The sequence below is a fragment of the Liolophura sinensis genome, chromosome 6 (assembly GCF_032854445.1).
Source record: "Liolophura sinensis isolate JHLJ2023 chromosome 6, CUHK_Ljap_v2, whole genome shotgun sequence".
Lineage (NCBI taxonomy): Eukaryota > Metazoa > Mollusca > Polyplacophora > Chitonida > Chitonidae > Liolophura > Liolophura sinensis.
The window spans coordinates 38,608,305-38,628,909 of record NC_088300.1 but is presented as its reverse complement, the minus strand read 5'-3'; the positions used below and the strand labels follow the sequence as shown (position 1 = coordinate 38,628,909).

The following is a 20,605-nucleotide window of genomic DNA, read 5'->3' as shown; positions in this document are numbered from 1 at the left end:
CCATTGTTGCTAACAGCAGGATAAGTCATTACTTCTGACTACTAGGATAACCCATTGTTGCTGACAGCAGGATAAGTCATTGCTTCTAACAACTAGGATAACTCATTGTTGCTGACAACAGAATAAGTCATTGCTTCTGGGTACTAGGATAACCCATTGTTGCTGACAGCAGGATAAGTCATTGCTTCTGACTACCAGGATAACCCATTGTTGCTGACAGCAGGATGAGTCATTTCTTCTGACTACTAGGATAACCCATTTTTACTGACAGCAGGATAAGTCATTGCTTCTGACTACTAGGATAACCCATTGTTGCTGACAACAGGATAAGTCATTGCTTCTGACTACTAAGATAACCCATTGTTGCTGACAGCAGGATAAGTCATTGCTTCTGACTACTAGGATAACCCATTGTTGCTGTCAGGAGGATAATGCATTGCTTCTGACTACTAGGATAACCCATTGTTGCTAACAGCAGGATAAGTCATTACTTCTGACTACTAGGATAACCCATTGTTGCTGACAGCAGGATAAGTCATTGCTTCTAACAACTAGGATAACTCATTGTTGCTGACAGCAGAATAAGTCATTGCTTCTGGGTACTAGGATAACCCATTGTTGCTGACAGCAGGATAACGGATTGCTTCTGACTACTAGGATAACCCATTGTTGCTGACAGCAGGGTAACGCACTGCTTTCGACTAGTAGGATATCCCCGTGCTCCTGACACGCAGGCTTAACTTTAATACGCTTCTGATGAACTGGCCCCAGGTTTTGAGCACATGTAAAGCACACTACCAGGGCGGTGAAGTTCCAGCCAGAACTGCTGGTTTGTGGGAATAAAATAGTCACCGTAAATTACACAATTCACGACTTATTAAGTAATGATAAGGTAAGTGTTAATGTGATATCTCAAAAAGTGCTGCATAAATTGAACTCCTGATTGACGTACTTCTAAAACTTCTAAAACAGTGACACGAGGGGATGGCCCATTGTTGATGCTTTGTGCACATTAAATTTACTAATTAAATTTACATCCGTATAAAATGTTCATGGCTTGGCGTTCAGCATGAAGAGGATAGTGCAACGACTGGTTGACCCGTATCAGTATAATGGCTCGGGCAGTTTACTTGCCTTCGGTAAGGCGTCTCAGTAAAGCAGCACTAGATAAAAGAGCGGTGGAAATCCGTCCTGCAACAAGGAGGCACATTACATGCACTCTAAGCATTCCTTCGTGGTCATATCACTGAAAAATTGTTAAGTACGACGTTAAACCTCAAGCACTCACTCACTCACTTATTACTCTTTAACATCTCATGTTTAGCCTGTAGGCCTATATTCGAAAAACTGACGGAAATATGTCTGACACCTATTTCTTATATGCCCGAATATGCTATATAGACTATAGCATAGGTATAGATTTGCACAACCGATTAACAGACGTGTAATTAAAAGCGGTGTGCTAGAAGGTATTTACACACATTTTGATGTTTTGCAGCTCTTTAACCTATTGTAATAGAAAAGCTCAAGTCTATACTTAGTACATAGCCTAGGCCACAGAATGGGTGTCCGCACTCTCTTCCGAATGAAAAACAGATTTTTTTTTTTTTTGCAGTTGTTTTATTCAGAAGATACACACAAATCAATATATATAAAGGAAATAGACTGTGTTTACACATGCACAATGGCGTTTCCTGGATTCAAGGGAAGATACCGCTGAAAATTGGCAGTGGTTTGAGCAGTTACGCCCCCTTTATTAGGATTATAGAGCTATTGCAGGATAGTCATTGCGCATGGTGGGAATGAATTTAGCGCAACTATTTGCTGATAGGTGAAATGAGTTATTAGTACCAGTAATCAAAATAAAATCCCCGGTAACAAGCTGTCGTCAGACGGCAAGGGCAACCATGTCGAGGTTCACTCTTCCCAATGCACATACATGCACGTCGGCTTATACATGTATATATACATTGTACGTCTATAATGATATGTTAGGCGGTTAGACGCCATTCAGCAAAAATCTTAATGTATAATTTTGCTCTGCGCCCTTCGTTTTAAAACCCATGTATATACTTCTTCGTGACTATTGCCAGACATTCTTCTGCTGTACGTGGGCTATGCCTGCATGTATAACTACCTGCACCACACAAAACAATCAGACTTAACAGTGTGAGCGAGTAAAGCTTGCATGAACAGGGTTGTGGTGGTACGTACAATATTGGATATATTTGTTCTCTGCCCACGTGAATAGTTGATGTAATATAGATAATTTAGCCATCTTTTACGGTAGATAATGATGTTTATCGTAGCACAAACAAAGAGATCGACAGCCCGCAGACAAGAGAAGCACAGTAGGCTTGCGCCTCAATAGTATAGAGTCGACCAGACTTTATCGACCGCCACGACATTAAATCATTGGCAAGTCTTAAACCCCAGGCCCGTCTTATATTCTTCGTCCAACAAGAGTCTATTCATCCGAAATTCTCCCGAATCCAGCCTTAAGCAAAGACGAAGGGGATCTACAGCCACAGCCGACAGAGTGTACACATTTCGCTTTTCTTTCCCACCATGTGCTTTTAAAACTGTAAACAGTGGTGATTCTCAGTGTGTGGAAAAGTGGTGATTTTATTGGTCCATTCATGGACATGTCACCGACTGGGGGACAGGTGCCATGCGCGTGCGGACTATAGGTCTGCTCCACAGTGGGAATTGTTTCTATTGAAACTGCACGCTACAGGCACTGTAATATGTACGGAGCGTCCCTGTGAGCACATCACTGATATAAGTGCCTCGGGGTTGTCCGCGCGCACGGGACTATATCTTTTGGCGGAGGCAGGTCGGTAGGCCGGCCCCCGAGGCGGTATCTTCAATGAAGCAATTCAGTAAACATGAGAGCTGACAGCGGTGTACAGTGCGCGGCCTGACAACGTGCGGTCTCGGTCAGCTATACTATACCACTGTGTTAACACATCGTGAAACATTTAGGAAATACTTTGGAAAATGGAATGTACACATTCATCATGGAAGGGGATCTGATTTACCGTGCTTTATCCGTCCTATTAGTGGCGGTCATTCACGGTGAGTAAAATTATCGTTGTGGATGTGTATCTTTTTTTCCCTTCGGATGATGCTTTTAGAAGAATCGATGGGAGGCAGGTACGGTAGAGTTGTACGGGAGTTTCCGGCCCACCTTTCCTGGGGCCGTGATGCACCGGTCCGGGGGACCCGCGCTCCATAGGTCGGTTCACATATCCTACCTTGATGCCGCGTACCGTATCAATCATATACGGATGAACATATTTATATAAGATTGCGGAACAGATTTGTTACTTGTTTTGCGATGATGGATAAGCCTACGTGACAACTACATCACTTCAATTAGGCAAATGCCAGATTGATCTTTTTCAAGCTGATGCCTTTTTGTTCCTGTTTTGTCAACTAGGAGTAGACTGTCAAATGTTTTTTTTTCCATTTCCATGGCTTTGAAGTTGTCTTTTTTCTTTTTCTTTTGTTTACAGTGTAATCAGATACATCATTTTCGGTTCTTTTATAAAATTTGCTGTTTTAGACTGAATTGTTACATTTTACCAGTGATGAGGTATTAAACTATCACTGCTTGTTGACAGCAAAATAACAGTCTTAGTCTAGCTACTAATACACACTAATATGTTAAGAGGGGAAAAAATATAATACGGAATAACATTTTTTACAATTTACATTTGGTCAAACTTTTTCTAAGAATAATTGTGGAGAAAATTGAAAAGAAAAATACATTTGGTAACATGTACAACAGTTAAGATACATTCTGTCTGAAGCATTACACTAAAGGAACTGGTAGTTAGACCCACAGGGGCCCATAGTAAGTACCAGCATTCAATATGAAAATCTCATCCTTTAACACAACTCTATAGGGTATGTGTCTCACTTGAGGTCTGTCTCACTAGTGTAGGTATTCAGCCTTTTTTAAAGCACGTATAAGTACTGTATTCTGCCTTACAAGCAATGTTTGATACAGTAATTCAAGGATTTGCTATATTCCTTCATATAACAAATGATCTATTAATTTGTATAGAACATGATCTATTAATTTGGCTAGGCTTAGCTTCTGCAATGTATCAGTAAAGTGAGATTTAGCTTTGCTGCTGCTGCTATGTATCTGAATGGAGCCCCCCAGTATTTATAAATTACTCTGTAATGTTTTGATGGGAAGCTCATTGAGTAATGATCTATAGCTCTACAGTGGGTATTGATTTGATATCCGTTTTACCTGCTGTACAGGACAAAGTAACGGGGTAGTGGCTACGCTAGCCTCGGCTGCCAATGATACATGGATCTGTGCAGGCATGACTTCCCTCCCAGTTAATGGCACTTTTCTTGAGCCGTCTCATTATTTCGAAATTATCCAATATTCTCAGCCTATGCTGTCTGACACAATGAATATCTCATGTTTTTTTTCTTTTACTGCCAGCTTGTTTTTAAACCTTAAAGTGACGATGTATTACTCCCTTGGGATGTGAAAAGCAGTTATTTCTTTAAAAGAGCTTTTCTTTATTTAAATGCTCATCTTTGTCATTGTTATTAAGTTATAATGGTGCTACAACCAAAATTAAGTTATAATGGCACTACAACCAAGTTATAATGGCACTGTGACCAAGTTATAATGGCACTACAACCATCAACAGAACATAATTTAAGTGAAATGATCTAGATGTATCCCTGGAGTGAAGCAAATTTAGCTTTGTTGATTAAGAATTAAGAGTATTTAACGTGAACTCGACAAATTTCCTTAATGGGTAGAAAAATGACTGTTACACTTAAGAAAGTCACTGAGAGATTTGTGTGTCTTCAAAGAAAAAAAAAGATTACCAAACCTCTGAGGTTTTTTAGTTGTAAATGGGATTACCTAAGAAGGCGTTCAGTGATGCGGAAAGTGCTTGGGGATAGGATTGGGCAGGAAACTGGGGCAGGCAATCATGGCATTGGTAGGCTGATCAGCAGTTGACAATGCCCACAATGATCATGTCATCTATCAGCCGACCACTTGTCAGTGCTCAATGGAGGATTCATTGCCCTACCCGTGACTTGTGATTCCCACTGTCACATCATACACCACCGGCCATTGTCTGCTCCATGGTCAAACCTCCTGGCCTAACAACAGGCTTTGAACCACTTTTCTGAAGTCCGGCAAAGTTAGTTAAGAGCTGGGAGCAAACCGGTCTGAGCGACAGAGACAGCTACCCTCCACAAGCTATTGTGACACTTAATGAACACAGTTGAGCAGAAATTGCTAATGAAACATATTTAATCTGGGTGCTAGAAACTTTGCTTTGTGGACGCTGTAATCCTCTTGAAGACTTTCTCACCTTTGCCCCTGGCTAAGGGAGAACATTGAGTAAAAATTAATGAAATACTGACCGTCATTTTCAGCCCAAAGTCTTTGTTATGCCAGTCATTGATATGCCACTCTGACCACTGAAAAGACTTAACCACGAGGAAGGTGCAATTGTACCTAGGTTAACCAATGGTGTCCATCATTGTAATTGGAATTGAACAACTGAGACATTCACCTTGATATCAGAGTTTTGCTGGGGACGTAATAAAATGGACAGATTTTTGGCAGGTGTTTTAAGAACTAAATTTGATGTACATCTCCATTCCTCGGAAATTTCAATTTTTCCTTACTCTTTTTTAAACTTTTGCTTCAAGTAAGTAACAATCAGTAGTGGTAAATAACCGAGGAGCAAAGAGCTGAGTATTTCTTGTCTGACTTTTGTTTGTGGGCCTGACAGCCATGAGACTGGAAAAGTTGAGCTTCTTGGGAGATTGTCAGGAGCGGTATTATTAATGGTTCTAGCTCTTCCCACAGGGCCTGTCTATGGAGGAGGCCACAGTCCAGTTAGGGAAGCCAGGGTGATATAGGGGGCAAGATCTCTCCCCAGGATAAGGCATTGCAGGCTTAGTAGATACTCTCACTAACTCAGGCTTCAGAGCTTGACCTGTGAGGCATGTCCAGTGAACTGCGTGTAGCTCTGAAATACACACCTGCAAGTATCTGCATTACTGACCTCCCAGGATGCAGTGGATTATCAAGTATTTTTCACGGGAAACTACCTGCAAAAAGTTCAAATTAAACTCTCCCAATCCCAAGTTAATCTTCAGAGTTCAAGGGCTCCTTTTTTTTTTTTTTTGCTTGTTTGTTACGGAAAGGAAGATTATCATATTTTAATTCTACAGTGTTGGTGAATCATGTTAAAGGCAACTTTGTATGAACTTTTTTTTTCGCAGCAAATACGATTTTAAATGTACGTTTACAGCCAAACTGGGTTTATCAAAAGAAGAAAGTCTGCAAGTTGCACCAGAGAACTTTGTACATCTATCCCTATGTAACAAGATATATCGCTGAACTACCTGGTGTAAGTTAAGCTTTTTTCACCACCAAAGAAAAAATTTTCTTTCATGGAAGCCTGCAAATTGCCATGGTTACATAGTAAAGCACAAGTAAAAAGCAAGACTGAAACAGATGTGCCTATATAAAGGTATCAGCTTGTTACAGGTTTGGGAGGTTAAACCATATATATATATACTCTGTGTTAATGTCAAAAATCAGTTTGAATATGTAGATTGGTAAATATATTTAAACCATTTTTTCCATGTTAAAAACTCGTAGAGAGTTTCATGTACCAAATGAAAAATATGTCACTCTTAAGTATAAGATAAAGACTTTCGTTAGTTCCTGTGAACACTATGTAATACCTGTGTAAAGTAGGTGTTGTGTGGTGAAAAGCTTCTGGCTTGACCAAGCATGCAGATGGCTGGTGATGGATGATACGGAATGGGCAGCCTCTCAAGGACTGCAGCCTCTTACAAACTGGGCCCAAATGCAAACAACCAACACATTCTCAAGCCACTGTGTGCATCAAAATTAACACAAGATTAATGCTCTTCTTTTCTTTTGTCCGCTCTTTTCTGATCCAAGTCTCAGTTCTCCTTTCTTGAATCGTCCATGAAGTGAATCACATTTGTTAGAATGGCAGATGTCAGACCAGGGGAAAAAAAAGTTTAAAAATTGAAATTAAGATTGATGATTGAGTATTAATTGCGATGAATCATATCAGGGTCTCAAAACAAATTTACTTACATTTGGAGAAGTTTTCTTAGCAAGAAATGTTTGAATATGCAAGGATGAAAAGTATTTTGTATGTTTCACCTGTTGTTTGTGGAAACCAAAATTTGACGATATATTGAAGAGCTTAAATTTAAAACTATATGAATTAATATAAGAATTGATAATACTTTAAGAAGTGCAAATTATGAGCAATGAAAGTAAACTCAAGTAAAGAACAATATTCGTAACATAGAATATTTGCAAACACGTGCAGATTTTAACATAAAGGGCTGGATTCCTCTCCCGCTGTACGTGGGAAGGTCTGACAGCAGCATGCGGATGGTTGTGGGTTTTCCCCGGGCTTTGCGCAGCTTCCTCCCAGGATAATGCTGGCTGCCATCGTATAAATGAAATATTCTTGAGTATGGCGTAAAACACCAATCAAATAAATAAATAAATTGAACATAAAGGTAAATGAATGATGTCAGCCCAGGTGGAATGCATTTTGTTAACGTTTAAAGGTATCATATTTTCATATATGATCTACACCTGACATTGTAGTTCACACTAAGACACTGTGTTTACTAATATTGTGAGTGGGGCAATAAAATGGTGATAAGGTAATATTTATGGGCTGGTTTTATTACAGGGGGTACTTGAGCCTGACCTACATATAGTCTGGTTACAGACAGAAGCCCAGAGAGAGAGAGAGTAGCTCCCTGCTGTACCCCACAGGCCATTAGACCACTTTATTGCCTAATGCTAGACTCTTACAACCTACAAGACTAAATTGAAAGCCCATAAATATCCAAAGTAATACCAAAAAGAAAGCCAAGTTGACATTTTGTCCTACAAACCAGGAGAAAGGCTATCTACTAAACCCTTTCATGTGTACAAAGTTAGTTCTGCGGTCACCAATTGGCAGCCAGTGAAACCATTGAAGTGTTAATAATTCTATGGGTGGATGCCCAGAAGTCAGAAACGAACAGTCCTAGTCATCTTTATGGCATTTTATCTCACATAATGACTCACTTAGGTTGTGTACTTTCAGTTTTCTTCCTGTAACTGCAAAACTTTTCTCCATATCGTCATTGCACCATTTCATCATTCTTCCAGAACCCCACAATGTAAAAAGGCAGAAATGTTTTGTTTTTTTGGGGTTTTTTTTTTTTTGGTTTCCTTTGATCTGTAATCATTGTTTTTCTCTACAGGGACGGTAAATAAAGGCTCTGCGCCAAGCATCTCTGTAGTTCCTCACTTTTCTGTCGTTCTTGCGTTAAGCCCCGGAAACTGGGAGTGTGAAACGCTAACTCCTTCCCAATCCGTGAGCTGTGTCATCCAGAAAAGAGCACAAAATAGTTTTGTAAAGCCCACAAAGCTTTGATCTGCTGTGCTTGGCATTTCTAAGCTGTATGTCACTTGTATGAAAGTTCACCCTGCATTTCTCATGAGATCTCTGAAACATTTGCTGAGACGTATACTACTTTTTCTTACACAAGTCTTTTTTTTTAACAAGCCATGCAGAAATTCAGAAATTGCAAGGTCAAGAAAACATAGGTGTACAGGTATAATAATTGCTAAATTGCACAGCTTTTGACTGGTTTGGAAAAAGCCCACAAACACTAGTATTTTGTAAGAAACAGTTGAATCAAGCAGAAACTTGCCAAAAATTTAAGCTGTTACAATTTCCCTGTTGATGTTAAAAATGTTGTTATATTTTAAATTAACAATTATCTTGAGAATGCTCTCTACCTAGACAGTATCCCTATTCATATCTATGAAAAACAATTTTTTGTGTGTGTGTGTGTGTGAATGTTATAAAATGTATATTGGTGCATGCATACGTTTGTGTTATGCGGACTAGAATGGGTTAAGCTGATTGTCACACAGTACAATTTGATCCTGGCAGAGTTGTGTGGTATATGACAGAATGGTGTGAGGTTAGAGGCTGTGAGCCTGTAAACTAGCATGGGTCAGCTATGTGAAGGATGCTAGTACAGGTGTAAAATGTGCAGGTTCACAATAAGGCTGTCTCTGCTGGCTCTAGCTGGGTCTTTACCAATCCTTCATGCCCTGCTAATGGCCTCTAAGATCACTTCCACACATGTGGAGACAGACATACGTTTGCACAGCAATTCAAACTCAATACCAATTTTTTCTCCCAAAATGACAAATGAGCTTCAGTTTGTTTTTTTTAAACCTTTGCAAAATATATATTCAAGGCAGAATCATGCCAGCTATCCCTGACTGCATTGCCTGACAAAAGGACTTTGGGAAGTTGAACTATTTTCTCTGTGCCAGCTATCTCTGTAACCCCAACTGTACAGTATACAAAAATACATAAAGCATGCCATGTATACTAGCAATGCCATAAATTAGAAGAAAAAAAAGATAACTTCTTTCTTAGTTTGGTACCATTACAGTAGACTTATGTTGAATATTAACCACAGATAAATCAGATATATTAAGTAATAATTCGAACATATCTCAGAGAATGGTACAAAATAAATACTTAGGGAAAATTATATCATCCCCATGTAGAAAGACAGTTAGTGTAATGTGATAACATTTAGATGGCTGTGGTAAGATGGGCTTTAATAATACAGGAAATATATACATGTGTGTATATATTCACGTCTAAAAATAGTTGTAATTAGCAGAAAAAAAAAGTATTTGAAAATGCAATTCAATGCATTGCTTAATTGAATCGTGCTCATTAGTTAGTAAACTATGTTCACATCATAGATATATGTAGTTATTAATTAATTAATACATGGATGGTCAACATGGCCGTAATAAATACATTTTACACTGTTAAACCAACCTGGCCCTCATCACGCAGTCCAAGGTTACATTCACCGGTGACAGTCTCAGTATATGCTGGTAGTGAAATAAAAAATCGAAAAAAACAGGCACACAGGGGTCCAAAGAATGATCATCCATTTAATTTATCAAAGGGGTTGAAATTGCCGTTGGTGAAAAATGAGTGGCAATCTGCTTGAAGAGAAGTGTAATCTATCAAATGCTAAGTGTCCGTGTCAGGGCGTGTTTTTTAGGCCACACTCCACCAGCCTAACCTTTGATTCACTTATTGTTCAAGATGTTTTCTGCTAGACTGGCTCATGCATATATTCATGTCGGAGTAGCTTTGTGTGTGGAAACTTTGCCCGTGTTATTGTCCAAGCCAAGGCAAAACCTGGGCAACTGTCGACATATGGGTGCTGAGATGCGTTCATTACCCGCCCAAACAAAATGTGGCTGATAGCACAAACTGTTTCACACTGCAGCCTCTGTTGATTTTTTTTAGCAATAACAACAAAACACTTCCATTTGAAAATATAATGGCATTGTAATTTGTAGCTACTGTAAAAAAGAATTCCGATTTCTATAACAAAAGTTCTGATCTGTTATTAACATATAACAACAAATCGTAATTAAAATTAAAAATTTGTTCATGCAAATTGAAATAGGTGTAAGCAGAACAAAACATCTAATAGAAGACTACAACTTCTATTAGATGGTTATCTTATGTGAATGTCTAAAAAATATTTTCACATCTGATATCAGTAATAAATGCAGATTGACTTAAGCTATTTTTGGAATGGCTGTGTGGCCAGAATATTAGCCCATTGTGTAACACTGCAGTATTTACACTGGTGTTTTATACTGTGTATGTATACCCTCAAAACATTATTATGCTAAGAAACAAGATTTCCATCATTTTCAGTAAAGTGTGAATGCTCATTGGCCATAATTTACAGTGATTATTTCATCTATGGGCAGTACAAAACAATTTTTAGTTGTACATTCAACAACCTTTGTTTTTTTTTTTTTCAGAATAACATTTTACAAGTACATGTACATATCTGGAAGAAAAGGACAAAATAAATATTTGATTTACATACATTTTTTCAGGCCATTTTCACAGAATAACATTCTAAATGTGTATGTGTTTACATTTGCTTCTTGAAGGAAAAAAAATTTCTCTCACAACTTAAGTTTTTTTACTGTTGAAAAAAATGTATTAAGATAGTCATGGACTGAGTTGTAGGCTTAGTTGTATTATTTCCAAGATTTTGCTTTCTTTTTACAGTGTTTTTGGCTGCAGAAGGACAAGACATACCAGTGTTTTTCTTCAGTAAAAATCCCCAAAACAAGGATGTAGTGGAAGGTACAGAGACTCGCCTTCAGTGTGACGTTTCTGATAGGACCCATATACGTTTTCATTGGACGCTCGATGGCAAACCCCTGACAAATACGAGTCGGAGGTTTCAGGAGGATAGTAACTTGAGGATTTTACGTGTGCTGAGGGGTGAGGACGAAGGGGCGTTTCGTTGTATCGCCACAACCAATGTCCCCACAGCCTATTCTATAGTCAGCCAAGAGGCATCTTTAAATATACAATGTAAGTATTTATTTTCTTGAAATACTTATGCTGGAGTGTCAGTTCTTTTTCCAGGTGGCCAATGAAGCGAAAATGCATATAAATATTATTTTATGTAGCTGGATTGTTTTTGTTTTTAAAAATTACTACATATACAAATCTTAGGTACACCTAAAAATAAATTGCCATGCATTTTTAGACGTATGTGAGTTATGATAGTTTTATTTTTGACGCTTTGCAGCAAAATAATAAAAAAAAAAAAAAACAGAAAGAGAAGAAAAGAAAAAAATCAGTTGCTCAGCTGTTGTGGTCAGAAACGAACATGTGAACTGAACTGGCCTGAAAGGTGACTTGTTTATCTTTAAGACAATGAGAGAGATGCTGCCTCCTCTGTACTGTGAGAAATGGGGTGAGGAGGGTACACAGCTACAAGAGTTGTGTCAAAAAGACAAGATCTTTACTCCACTTCAGCAGATAAAATCAAACTCTTGAAGAAAGGCTGTATTTGCTGAAGTTGAATCAATATAAGGGATTTAGATAATCTATGTGCACTGCTCAAGGCCCCTTGGCTGTGTTGACTGCTGTGTGTGAATGTGAAATAGGCTGAGGGACAAACTGTGTACTGTCTCCGAGCTTTACCCATCCTCTATCCTCCTTCCCTCTAGCCTCTCATGTTTGTGTACAACATAATGTTGGTGTTATGAAAAAGGTCAAGCTGTTTAATAGAAGATGAAACAGTGTAGGTCAATATCTGTGCAGTTATATAGTTTTCAACTTGGCCAATACAACTTTGAACTTGGCCAATACAACACTGGCCATGACAAGTTTACAACTTTAATCCTGGTCAATACAACCTTACTCAGGAGGCCTACATTCATCCTGGCTGCATAGACAGTCATGGTATAAACAGTCGATTAATTAATCAAGATAAACTTTGAAAAGCCATGTTGGTGTTTGGATATATTTCCATATTAAGATCTGCTTGTAACTTCAACTGTATGAAGTTCTGTTGTGACAGCTTTACTCTTAAACTTGGTCAGACCTCAGTTTGTAGTTTTTGGAACAAGGTGACATTTTGTTTTTAGTGATACCCAGTAGGATAGTTGAAAGCTGAATAATGAGCGATGGGATTATAAGCTCAAGTTTTGGAAGTGTGTAAGTATGTAAGAGTTAGAGTGCTGACTGATGAGGAAGAGGGTGGTAGGAGGGAATAGCATAGGGAGGGATGGGGTGCAGAGGTCAACCAGGGCTCCCACAGGCTCTCTACTGTAGCAATTGGTTCCAGACTTCTTTAATGTGGATAGTGCTGAGTGGAACTTGAACTCTGAATTTGTTACTAATGCAGACAAGTAGCCCTGGAAAGTCTGCTGTTTCTTCCCTTGATGGAGACTAAATTTGCCCAGCTGGCCGGCTAGGGTTGTGACAGACATGGGAGCTTCTCAAGGCCAGGGAAAGATAACCCCATAGACTAAGCCTACACTGTAAACTGTCGGCTTAATATCAACAACACTGCCAGCCCTCTCACATCATTTGACAAATTGATATTTGGTGTGGAAATTTTGAATAAACAAAAAAAGATGTATGTGCTGTCTTTGCAAAATACCAAGACACTGTGCTATTCGTACCATATGAAGGTGATCACTTGTATAATATGAATATATGGCTATACATTTAACTTGTGAAATTTTATAAATGCAAAGATAAGAATCCTTCTGATTCGCTTTCTTCAATAACAGGTGTAAATTTTTCAGTTTTTTTGTTGAGGTATATGTAAAGATATTTGAACATAAAACACACATGTATGTATGAGTTTATTTCATTTTTTTTCAAGTTGATAAATGTTGTTAATGTATTTCTTCCTTCGTTGTTTTTGTTGTAGTGTAAGCAGGGATATCCTGTGTTTTATAATTAATGAAGTTTCAAGTATTAGAACAAGTTAGACATACTGACTATCTGCTTCTTGTGCAGGCCATGATCGGTGTACAGATTCTACTTGTGGTAGGCTATGTGTACTACGTGAATATACCTACACAGATAGTCAGCATTGGCTGATTTAGCAGACACCCCTGTGTACTCCCTGATCATATACCTTAAGGCATTTGACCCGTTGTCATTGAACATAAAGGTACACTGAAAACACAACAGACAAGCCCGAGTGAAGAAATGCCTTTCTCTCTTTGGTCTGGGTGCACTGCCCTAAGGCAGGACATAACTCAGGACCTCTGTGTCAGTAGTCCCGGCCTTTTTTTCAATAACATTTTCACTTCGTTGTGCCTCTACACCTATAATTACATTGGGCTGGATCACATTTGCTGCTGACTCCGTGCTGAACCTAATACTAACTCCATACAAGCAATACTGGGAAGTCCCACGGCTTGAGTCCTAACCTTTTGCCAAATACCATTCTGTACAGGCTATAAAGTCATACATGACGACATATACACACAGGTCTTTACCTGATGATGTCAACTGCCTGCACTCGCAGCCTGCCTTTATTTATGTCAGCATTACAGCATATGGACTCATACGTGATGACATATACACAGGTCTTTATGTGATGAAGTCAACTGCCTGCACTCGCAGCCTGCCTTTATTTATGTCAGCATTACAGCATACAGACTCATACGTGATGACATATACATGCAGGTCTTCATGTGATGATGTCAACTGCCTGCTCTCGCAGCCTGCCTTTATTTATGTCAGCATTACAGGGTATAGACTCATACGTGATGACATCTACACACAGGTCTTTATGTGATGATGTCAATTGCCTGCACTCGCAGCCTGCCTTTATTTATGTCAGCATTACAGCATACAGACTCATACGTGATGACATATACACACAGGTCTTTACCTGATGATGTCAACTGCCTGCTCTCGCAGCCTGCCTTTATTTATGTCAGCATTACAGCATATGGACTCATACGTGATGACATATACACAGGTCTTTATGTGATGATGTCAATTGCCTGCACTCGCAGCCTGCCTTTATTTATGTCAGCATTACAGCATACAGACTCATACGTGATGACATATACACACAGGTCTTTATGTGATGATGTCAATTGCCTGCACTCGCAGCCTGCCTTTATTTATGTCAGCATTACAGCATACAGACTCATACGTGATGACATATACACACAGGTCTTTATGTGATGATGTCAATTGCCTGCACTCGCAGCCTGCCTTTATTTATGTCAGCGTTACAGCATACAGACTCATACGTGATGACATATACACACAGGTCTTTATGTGATGATGTCAATTGCCTGCACTCGCAGCCTGCCTTTATTTATGTCAGCATTACAGCATACAGACTCATACGTGATGACATATACACACAGGTCTTTATGTGATGATGTCAATTGCCTGCACTCGCAGCCTGCCTTTATTTATGTCAGCGTTACAGCATACAGACTCATACGTGATGACATATACATGCAGGTCTTCATGTGATGATGCCAACTGCCTGCACAAGTTTGTAACCTGCCCTTGTCTGGTCTTTAAGGAGGGAGAGGAGGAGGGGGATTTTATCAAAGATGCCGCATGCTAAGTACATAGAGTAAAAAGTGATAAATTGTGAGATATTTTTCAGACAGAGGTCATGGAGAGCTTTGACTGACCCCTTCATGCTTGTCACTGAGGCGATATTGTGTGTAAATCTATCAACTGGAGTGATAACAGTGGATGTATTAGCTAAGGCTGGGTATGAGTTTCAGTGTCACTGCCTTCCATCACATATGGCTCTCTTCATTCTTGAGTGAAATTATCCCCTAGTTTGCATCACTTCTGTTGTAACCATCTACCAAGGCTTGTGAGCACACCACACAAGAGTTGGAGCAGCTATCACAGGAAACTGGGAAAATGTTTATCAGAGACAGGCTCATTTTGTTCCTATCTCCCCACAGTCTAACTCATCCCTGGCCCAGGACTGTCTTATCTTTGCAAATTACCCTAGCACATGGTCTCTAGCCAAGCCAAGCTACCTCAGAGCCTGGGGTAGTGTGCTGATCAGAGGGTGGTGAGTTCTGGCACAGCTTATCCACACACCATCTGATAGAAATTCCCACAGCCCTTTCTCTCCCCCAACAATTCCACAAAGGCTTTCAGAACATTCACATACATATATATATATACAATCCATTGTGTATACCCGACCAAATTGTCTGCTTTTTCAAAGGATAATGCTAATGGTTTCTGGCAAGATAACCAAAGGTGAAAATTACCCCCCTCCCCCCCCCCAAAAAAACTTAAAGGCCTGAAACACTGTCTTTATTTTAGGCAAACTGTTCCCTTTTTTCCTGAAGTATGTGTGGACTGATTGTTGCTGGGTATGCGCCATGCATGTGGTTACGGGTACATGTAAAGCATTATGACATCTGGTACATGCAGCTTATCCCCTTACCACTAAAGCAAATGATGAACTTTCGAAGTTCAAAGAACTCATTCTTTTCCACTTTTAGTGCTTTTGGTAAGTGTTGTGTAAAAATGTACACAGTTTTGTAAAATACATGTACACGTACCAGTGCCAGAAAATGTAGCTTTTTTTTGGAGGAAAAACAAACCCTATTGGAAAGTGGTTTGAAATGTAAAGCATGCACTGATACTGGTACTACCATTAGGCATGTCTTATTGCCATGATTTGCACGCCTTTTGTACAGCTACATTATACATACAGTTCACATATTAAGGAAATACATATACTTCCACTTTTTTAACACATTCATTAGAATTAAATTAAGGATGAAAAGAGTTTGTGTAAATCTCAGCATGTCTTTATTAATCAGGGTTAATGTGTAGGGATACATTAACCAAGGATTACACTTCAGATCTTTGACATATGACCAGCTTTGAAGTGGTCACATGTTGATATATTGAAGTAGGCCTCTTCATACCAAGCTACACTGTAACAAATTAAGCCGTTTGGGTATTTAAGCAGTAAATGCCTGTCTGCCTTCAGGTTCCCGATTCTGTAAAGACTTTCCCTGCATCAGTTGGTAACTACAGATATGCATGCCAAAGCACCCTGATTAAATTCGGGAGAAGCATCATTGCAGTGTTGTTATAGTCAAGTAATTCTGTCTCTGTTTCTTCCTGCATGTATACATGTAGTGCTATGCAGACAGAATATTTTAGAGTGTAGAGGACAAACTGGATAGTAGCCACTTAGAGGAATACCAAAGCTCCCCAGTGGGGCTGGAATGTAGAGAGCTCTCCAAGCTATGTGCAGTAAGCACCAGGCAATCAGACCAACACTTAATCTAGCAATCAAATTAACTCAATGGGCCAGTGTATATACACACACACACACACACGTAGTAAAAGATAGGAAATGATCATCTCTGCCTTAACACTGCCTGTCCTCTATGGCCGGTCAGTTTAAGACGTTGACCAGCGCTGGTTACTTTCTATTGATCCCTGTTGTGCTACTGCCCACTGCTGCATTTCAATGGTGGACTAACACAGGGGTTATAGCCCGAAATGTGAAAGAGGATGTTCAAACAGATGTATTTGAGGCCATTTTGTTTTAAAGAGGTTTTCAAAATTTAAGTTTTTTCCCCTTTTTTTCCCAAAATGTGAAAGAGGATGTTCAAACAGATGTATTTGAAGACATTTTGTTTTGAAGAGGTTTTCAAGATTTTATTTTTCCCCGAAATGTGAAAGAGGATGTTCAAACAGATGTATTTGAGGCCATTTTGTTTTGAAGAGGTTTTCAAGATTTTATTTTTCCCCTTTTTTTCCCGAAATGTGAAAGAGGATGTTCAAACAGATGTATTTGAGGCCATTTTGTTTTGAAGAGGTCTTCAAGATTTAATTTTTTCCCCTTTCTTTCCCAAGTTTAAAATTTGTTGAAAACAATGAGTGGAGACAGCACTAATTTTCATTTTTACCCATTCACTTAGACTAGGTGGAGGGATTAGTGGCTAACCCTATGGTGGACTACCCTGTCCTTTGAGTTCAAACTATACCTCAGTGTTTGTGCAGGGATTGGACTTCCCACTCCCAAGTGTCCCTACAATGGGTAGCCAGACACTCTCTCCACATGCATTAAAGGGCATACATGTACAAATATGTTCTCTACCTCAGTCAGTCCCCCACTATACTGACACTTAATCCTGCACATTTTTTTTAACATTGCTGGAAAGATTTCTGTTATTTTTGAGGACTCTAATGTTTGTAAAGCTGTGAATGGAGTTTTTCCCTACAAACAGAGTAATAGCCGAGCAGGAATGACCATATGGCCCACACTAGTTAGTCTAGGCTCAGTTAATATTATGTTTTCTCTACAGCTCCCTACCAAATCTCAAAAGTGGCAGGAAAATAAACTGCAGCATAGCCTGGTTTATTGAGCTATGTTGATGTACATATGATAAAGAGGTATGAAAAGAGACTCCAGTCAGCTATCTTCTGTTATTGGAAGCAGTTTTGTATCCCTCACCATTCCGGCTTATGATAAACTCTGTCAACCTGTGACACAGTCACAGGAAGGATTTGTATTCAATCCTATTCTATCCTATCCCCACCCCTCTCCTGTCATGTTGTCCCACAAATTGTTTTTTTGGTTTTTTTTTTTTGCTTCAGCCAAATCAGCTGGCATAGTTTGTGAAATAAAAACCAGATAATTTTGTTTTCTTTTGGGGCGTTTAGGGATCTGATCTGGATTTCATGAGCTTGGGAGAAAAGTGTACTGTTTCGTTTTTTTTTGTGACTTTTGATACTTTGTTTGAAAATACTATCACATGTGTTGCCAAATTGTTTGCATAACAATTCTTTGGTTACTTATTGTCAACATAACATAATATCATGTGAAATTGTAATCAAATGTTTCAACAATAAATACAACTAAGTAAATATGTAGCATTTGTTTACTTAGCAAAAATACATTTTAAGACATCCAAGAACGTGTAGAAATAAAAAAAAAAATGCTGGCAGCATTTCTAGGGAAATGCATTGCTTTAAATAGCTATTAGGGGAGCTCACTATTGACTCATATAATAGCATCTTCTGTTAGCAGGTTGTGGAGGTGTGCTGGTAATAACCAAATAACCAAAATGTTATGTGTAGTCCTTGATTATAGTATGACATCTCACTATGTGACTATAGGGGTACATATAGTACAGGTTAAGTGTGATGGGGCTGGGCACATCTGAGTTTTATAACTGTTTTATTAGGCTTGTTACACCCAGTAACAAAGACAGTCTGGGAAGTGGTCTGTGATAGGCACAGGAAAAACTGGAAAGAGTAGTGCCAGGACCATCATTATGCCTGTTGTGAGCAAATCGTAAAACCATCAGATCAAAGGCATTCAGAAGCCTGTAAGACACAGAACATAGAGAGTGTGATAGGCTGTTGCATAGACAGACTTGTCGGGCCAGTGACCATAGGCAAGCCCACTGCAAAGTGCGACGATAAACTTGTCATCATCTGAACAGTTTATTTGACAAGCCACACAAAAACTGAAGGGAATTTTGATGTGAGTGGTAGCCTGGAAGATTATTGGCTGACAGAGGGCTCTAGTTGTCACAAATTGCCCTGTACAGACACCTTTAGATGACAAATGGACTTTAATAACAGTCATCTGTGCAGATTTCTCCTGATTAAGTTAGTATCATTGTTTTTGGAAAATTTGGCATTTGGGATGCACATCTGTAAATCACATCGCTTTTGCTACATTAATGTACTTTTCTACAAGCCAAAGTACATCCTACTTGTCTGAATACATTAATGGTTGTATCTGTCTTGAATTTGCCTGAAAAAGGTTACAAGTTTGTGTTGTTTTTTTTCGGCCTGGGGTTGGGGTGGTGGGTGCAGGGGGTGATAATGAATCTATACAAAATTGCCATAACTTTACAACCAAGAACTGCCCATGAATAAATAATATAATATATAATAGCCCATGAATTGGGGATGTATCACAATAAGCAACTAATCTGGATGACAGAATCAAGGCAGTTGTGACTTGAGCAAAGAATAAAATTCTTAGCAAAACAAATCATTAAACCATGTGTAATGTTTGCTGTAATTGTAACATGATGCAATTGTGAAATATACTGCTTTGAAATTGGGTTCACCTGAATGAAACACCCTGTATATTCTTAGAGGGATTGCGTCTGTCCTTGGTATCTCTACAGCATGTTTTCTTATCGTAGCTTGCTGGAAAAGCTGGGTGTAATCTGCTAATTGTATCCCTGGAGTATGGGTTTATCTATATGCTTGTCCCATCCATCATAACTCTGTTTTGCTAAGACAGCATTGCCTCCAGTCTTCATGATGAATGTCACATTGAACCAACTGTGTCATGACACAGGGCTTCTAAAGCTCTCTTCTCTTTCGACCATCATAGGCGAAGTACGATCAATCCATTTCCTGGAAACTCTGGTCAGGCCGAATATCATAACCTTTTGATTAGCCTGCAGGAGATTCATGGGATATGTCATAGTTTATTTCTGCCAGTGACAGGGATGTTTATCGGGCATGTGTGTTTTCATAACACAGTAATAACGCCAACATCCGTGGAGCCTTTTTACAAGAAATTGCTTGTTTAACTGGACCTTTATTTATAAAGTTTCTTTCTGACGTTGTGCTTTCATAACTGGATTTGCGGATTCCTTAATCAAGTTAAAGGGATTCATCACAAAAATTGAGAACAGAAAGCACAGCAATTCTCTCTTGAGACCAAACCCTGTACAGCCATATTATATCTGCTCCAAGATGTCTAAGCATTAGATGACCAGCCTATAACACTGTATTTAATTATTGCTCTGGCTGATGGACTTCATACTCCCAAGATGCCCCAGTGCATTGATGCACCTGATTTACATACAGTCTAGAATAACACTGACCAGGATTAATTTTTTGTTCAATTTTTGGCTTTCCCTTTTCTGAGGGAGTGAAAATATTTTGGAAGAGGAGCCAATGTAAACATGGTCAGTTATTGATGGCGGTGGATTGTGATAGTGCTGGCCCGCTGGCTGACCAGATTGGAGCAGAGTATCAGGAGGGGATGAGTAAGGAAATATTTCCTGGGGGGTGTTCAGCCATTGTGAAAGGGGTCAGAATGCCAGCTCTGTCAATCCCCCAATAATTGAGGTTATGGCTAGTCCTGTGGGGCTTGA

The 20,605-nt window shown here is 39.2% G+C and overlaps 1 protein-coding gene across 1 annotated transcript in view; it reads left to right on the top strand.

The window, feature by feature from the left end:
* Window positions 1-3,020: 3,020 nt before the first annotated feature.
* Window positions 3,021-20,605, top strand: part of LOC135467178 (inactive tyrosine-protein kinase 7-like) — a 90,985-nt gene continuing 73,400 nt past the window's right edge. Inside the window, exons 1-2 of the mRNA XM_064744944.1 lie at window positions 3,021-3,078; window positions 11,199-11,510. Of these exons, the coding sequence (XP_064601014.1) occupies window positions 3,021-3,078; window positions 11,199-11,510 (370 nt within the window). The remainder of the gene's footprint in view (window positions 3,079-11,198; window positions 11,511-20,605) is intronic.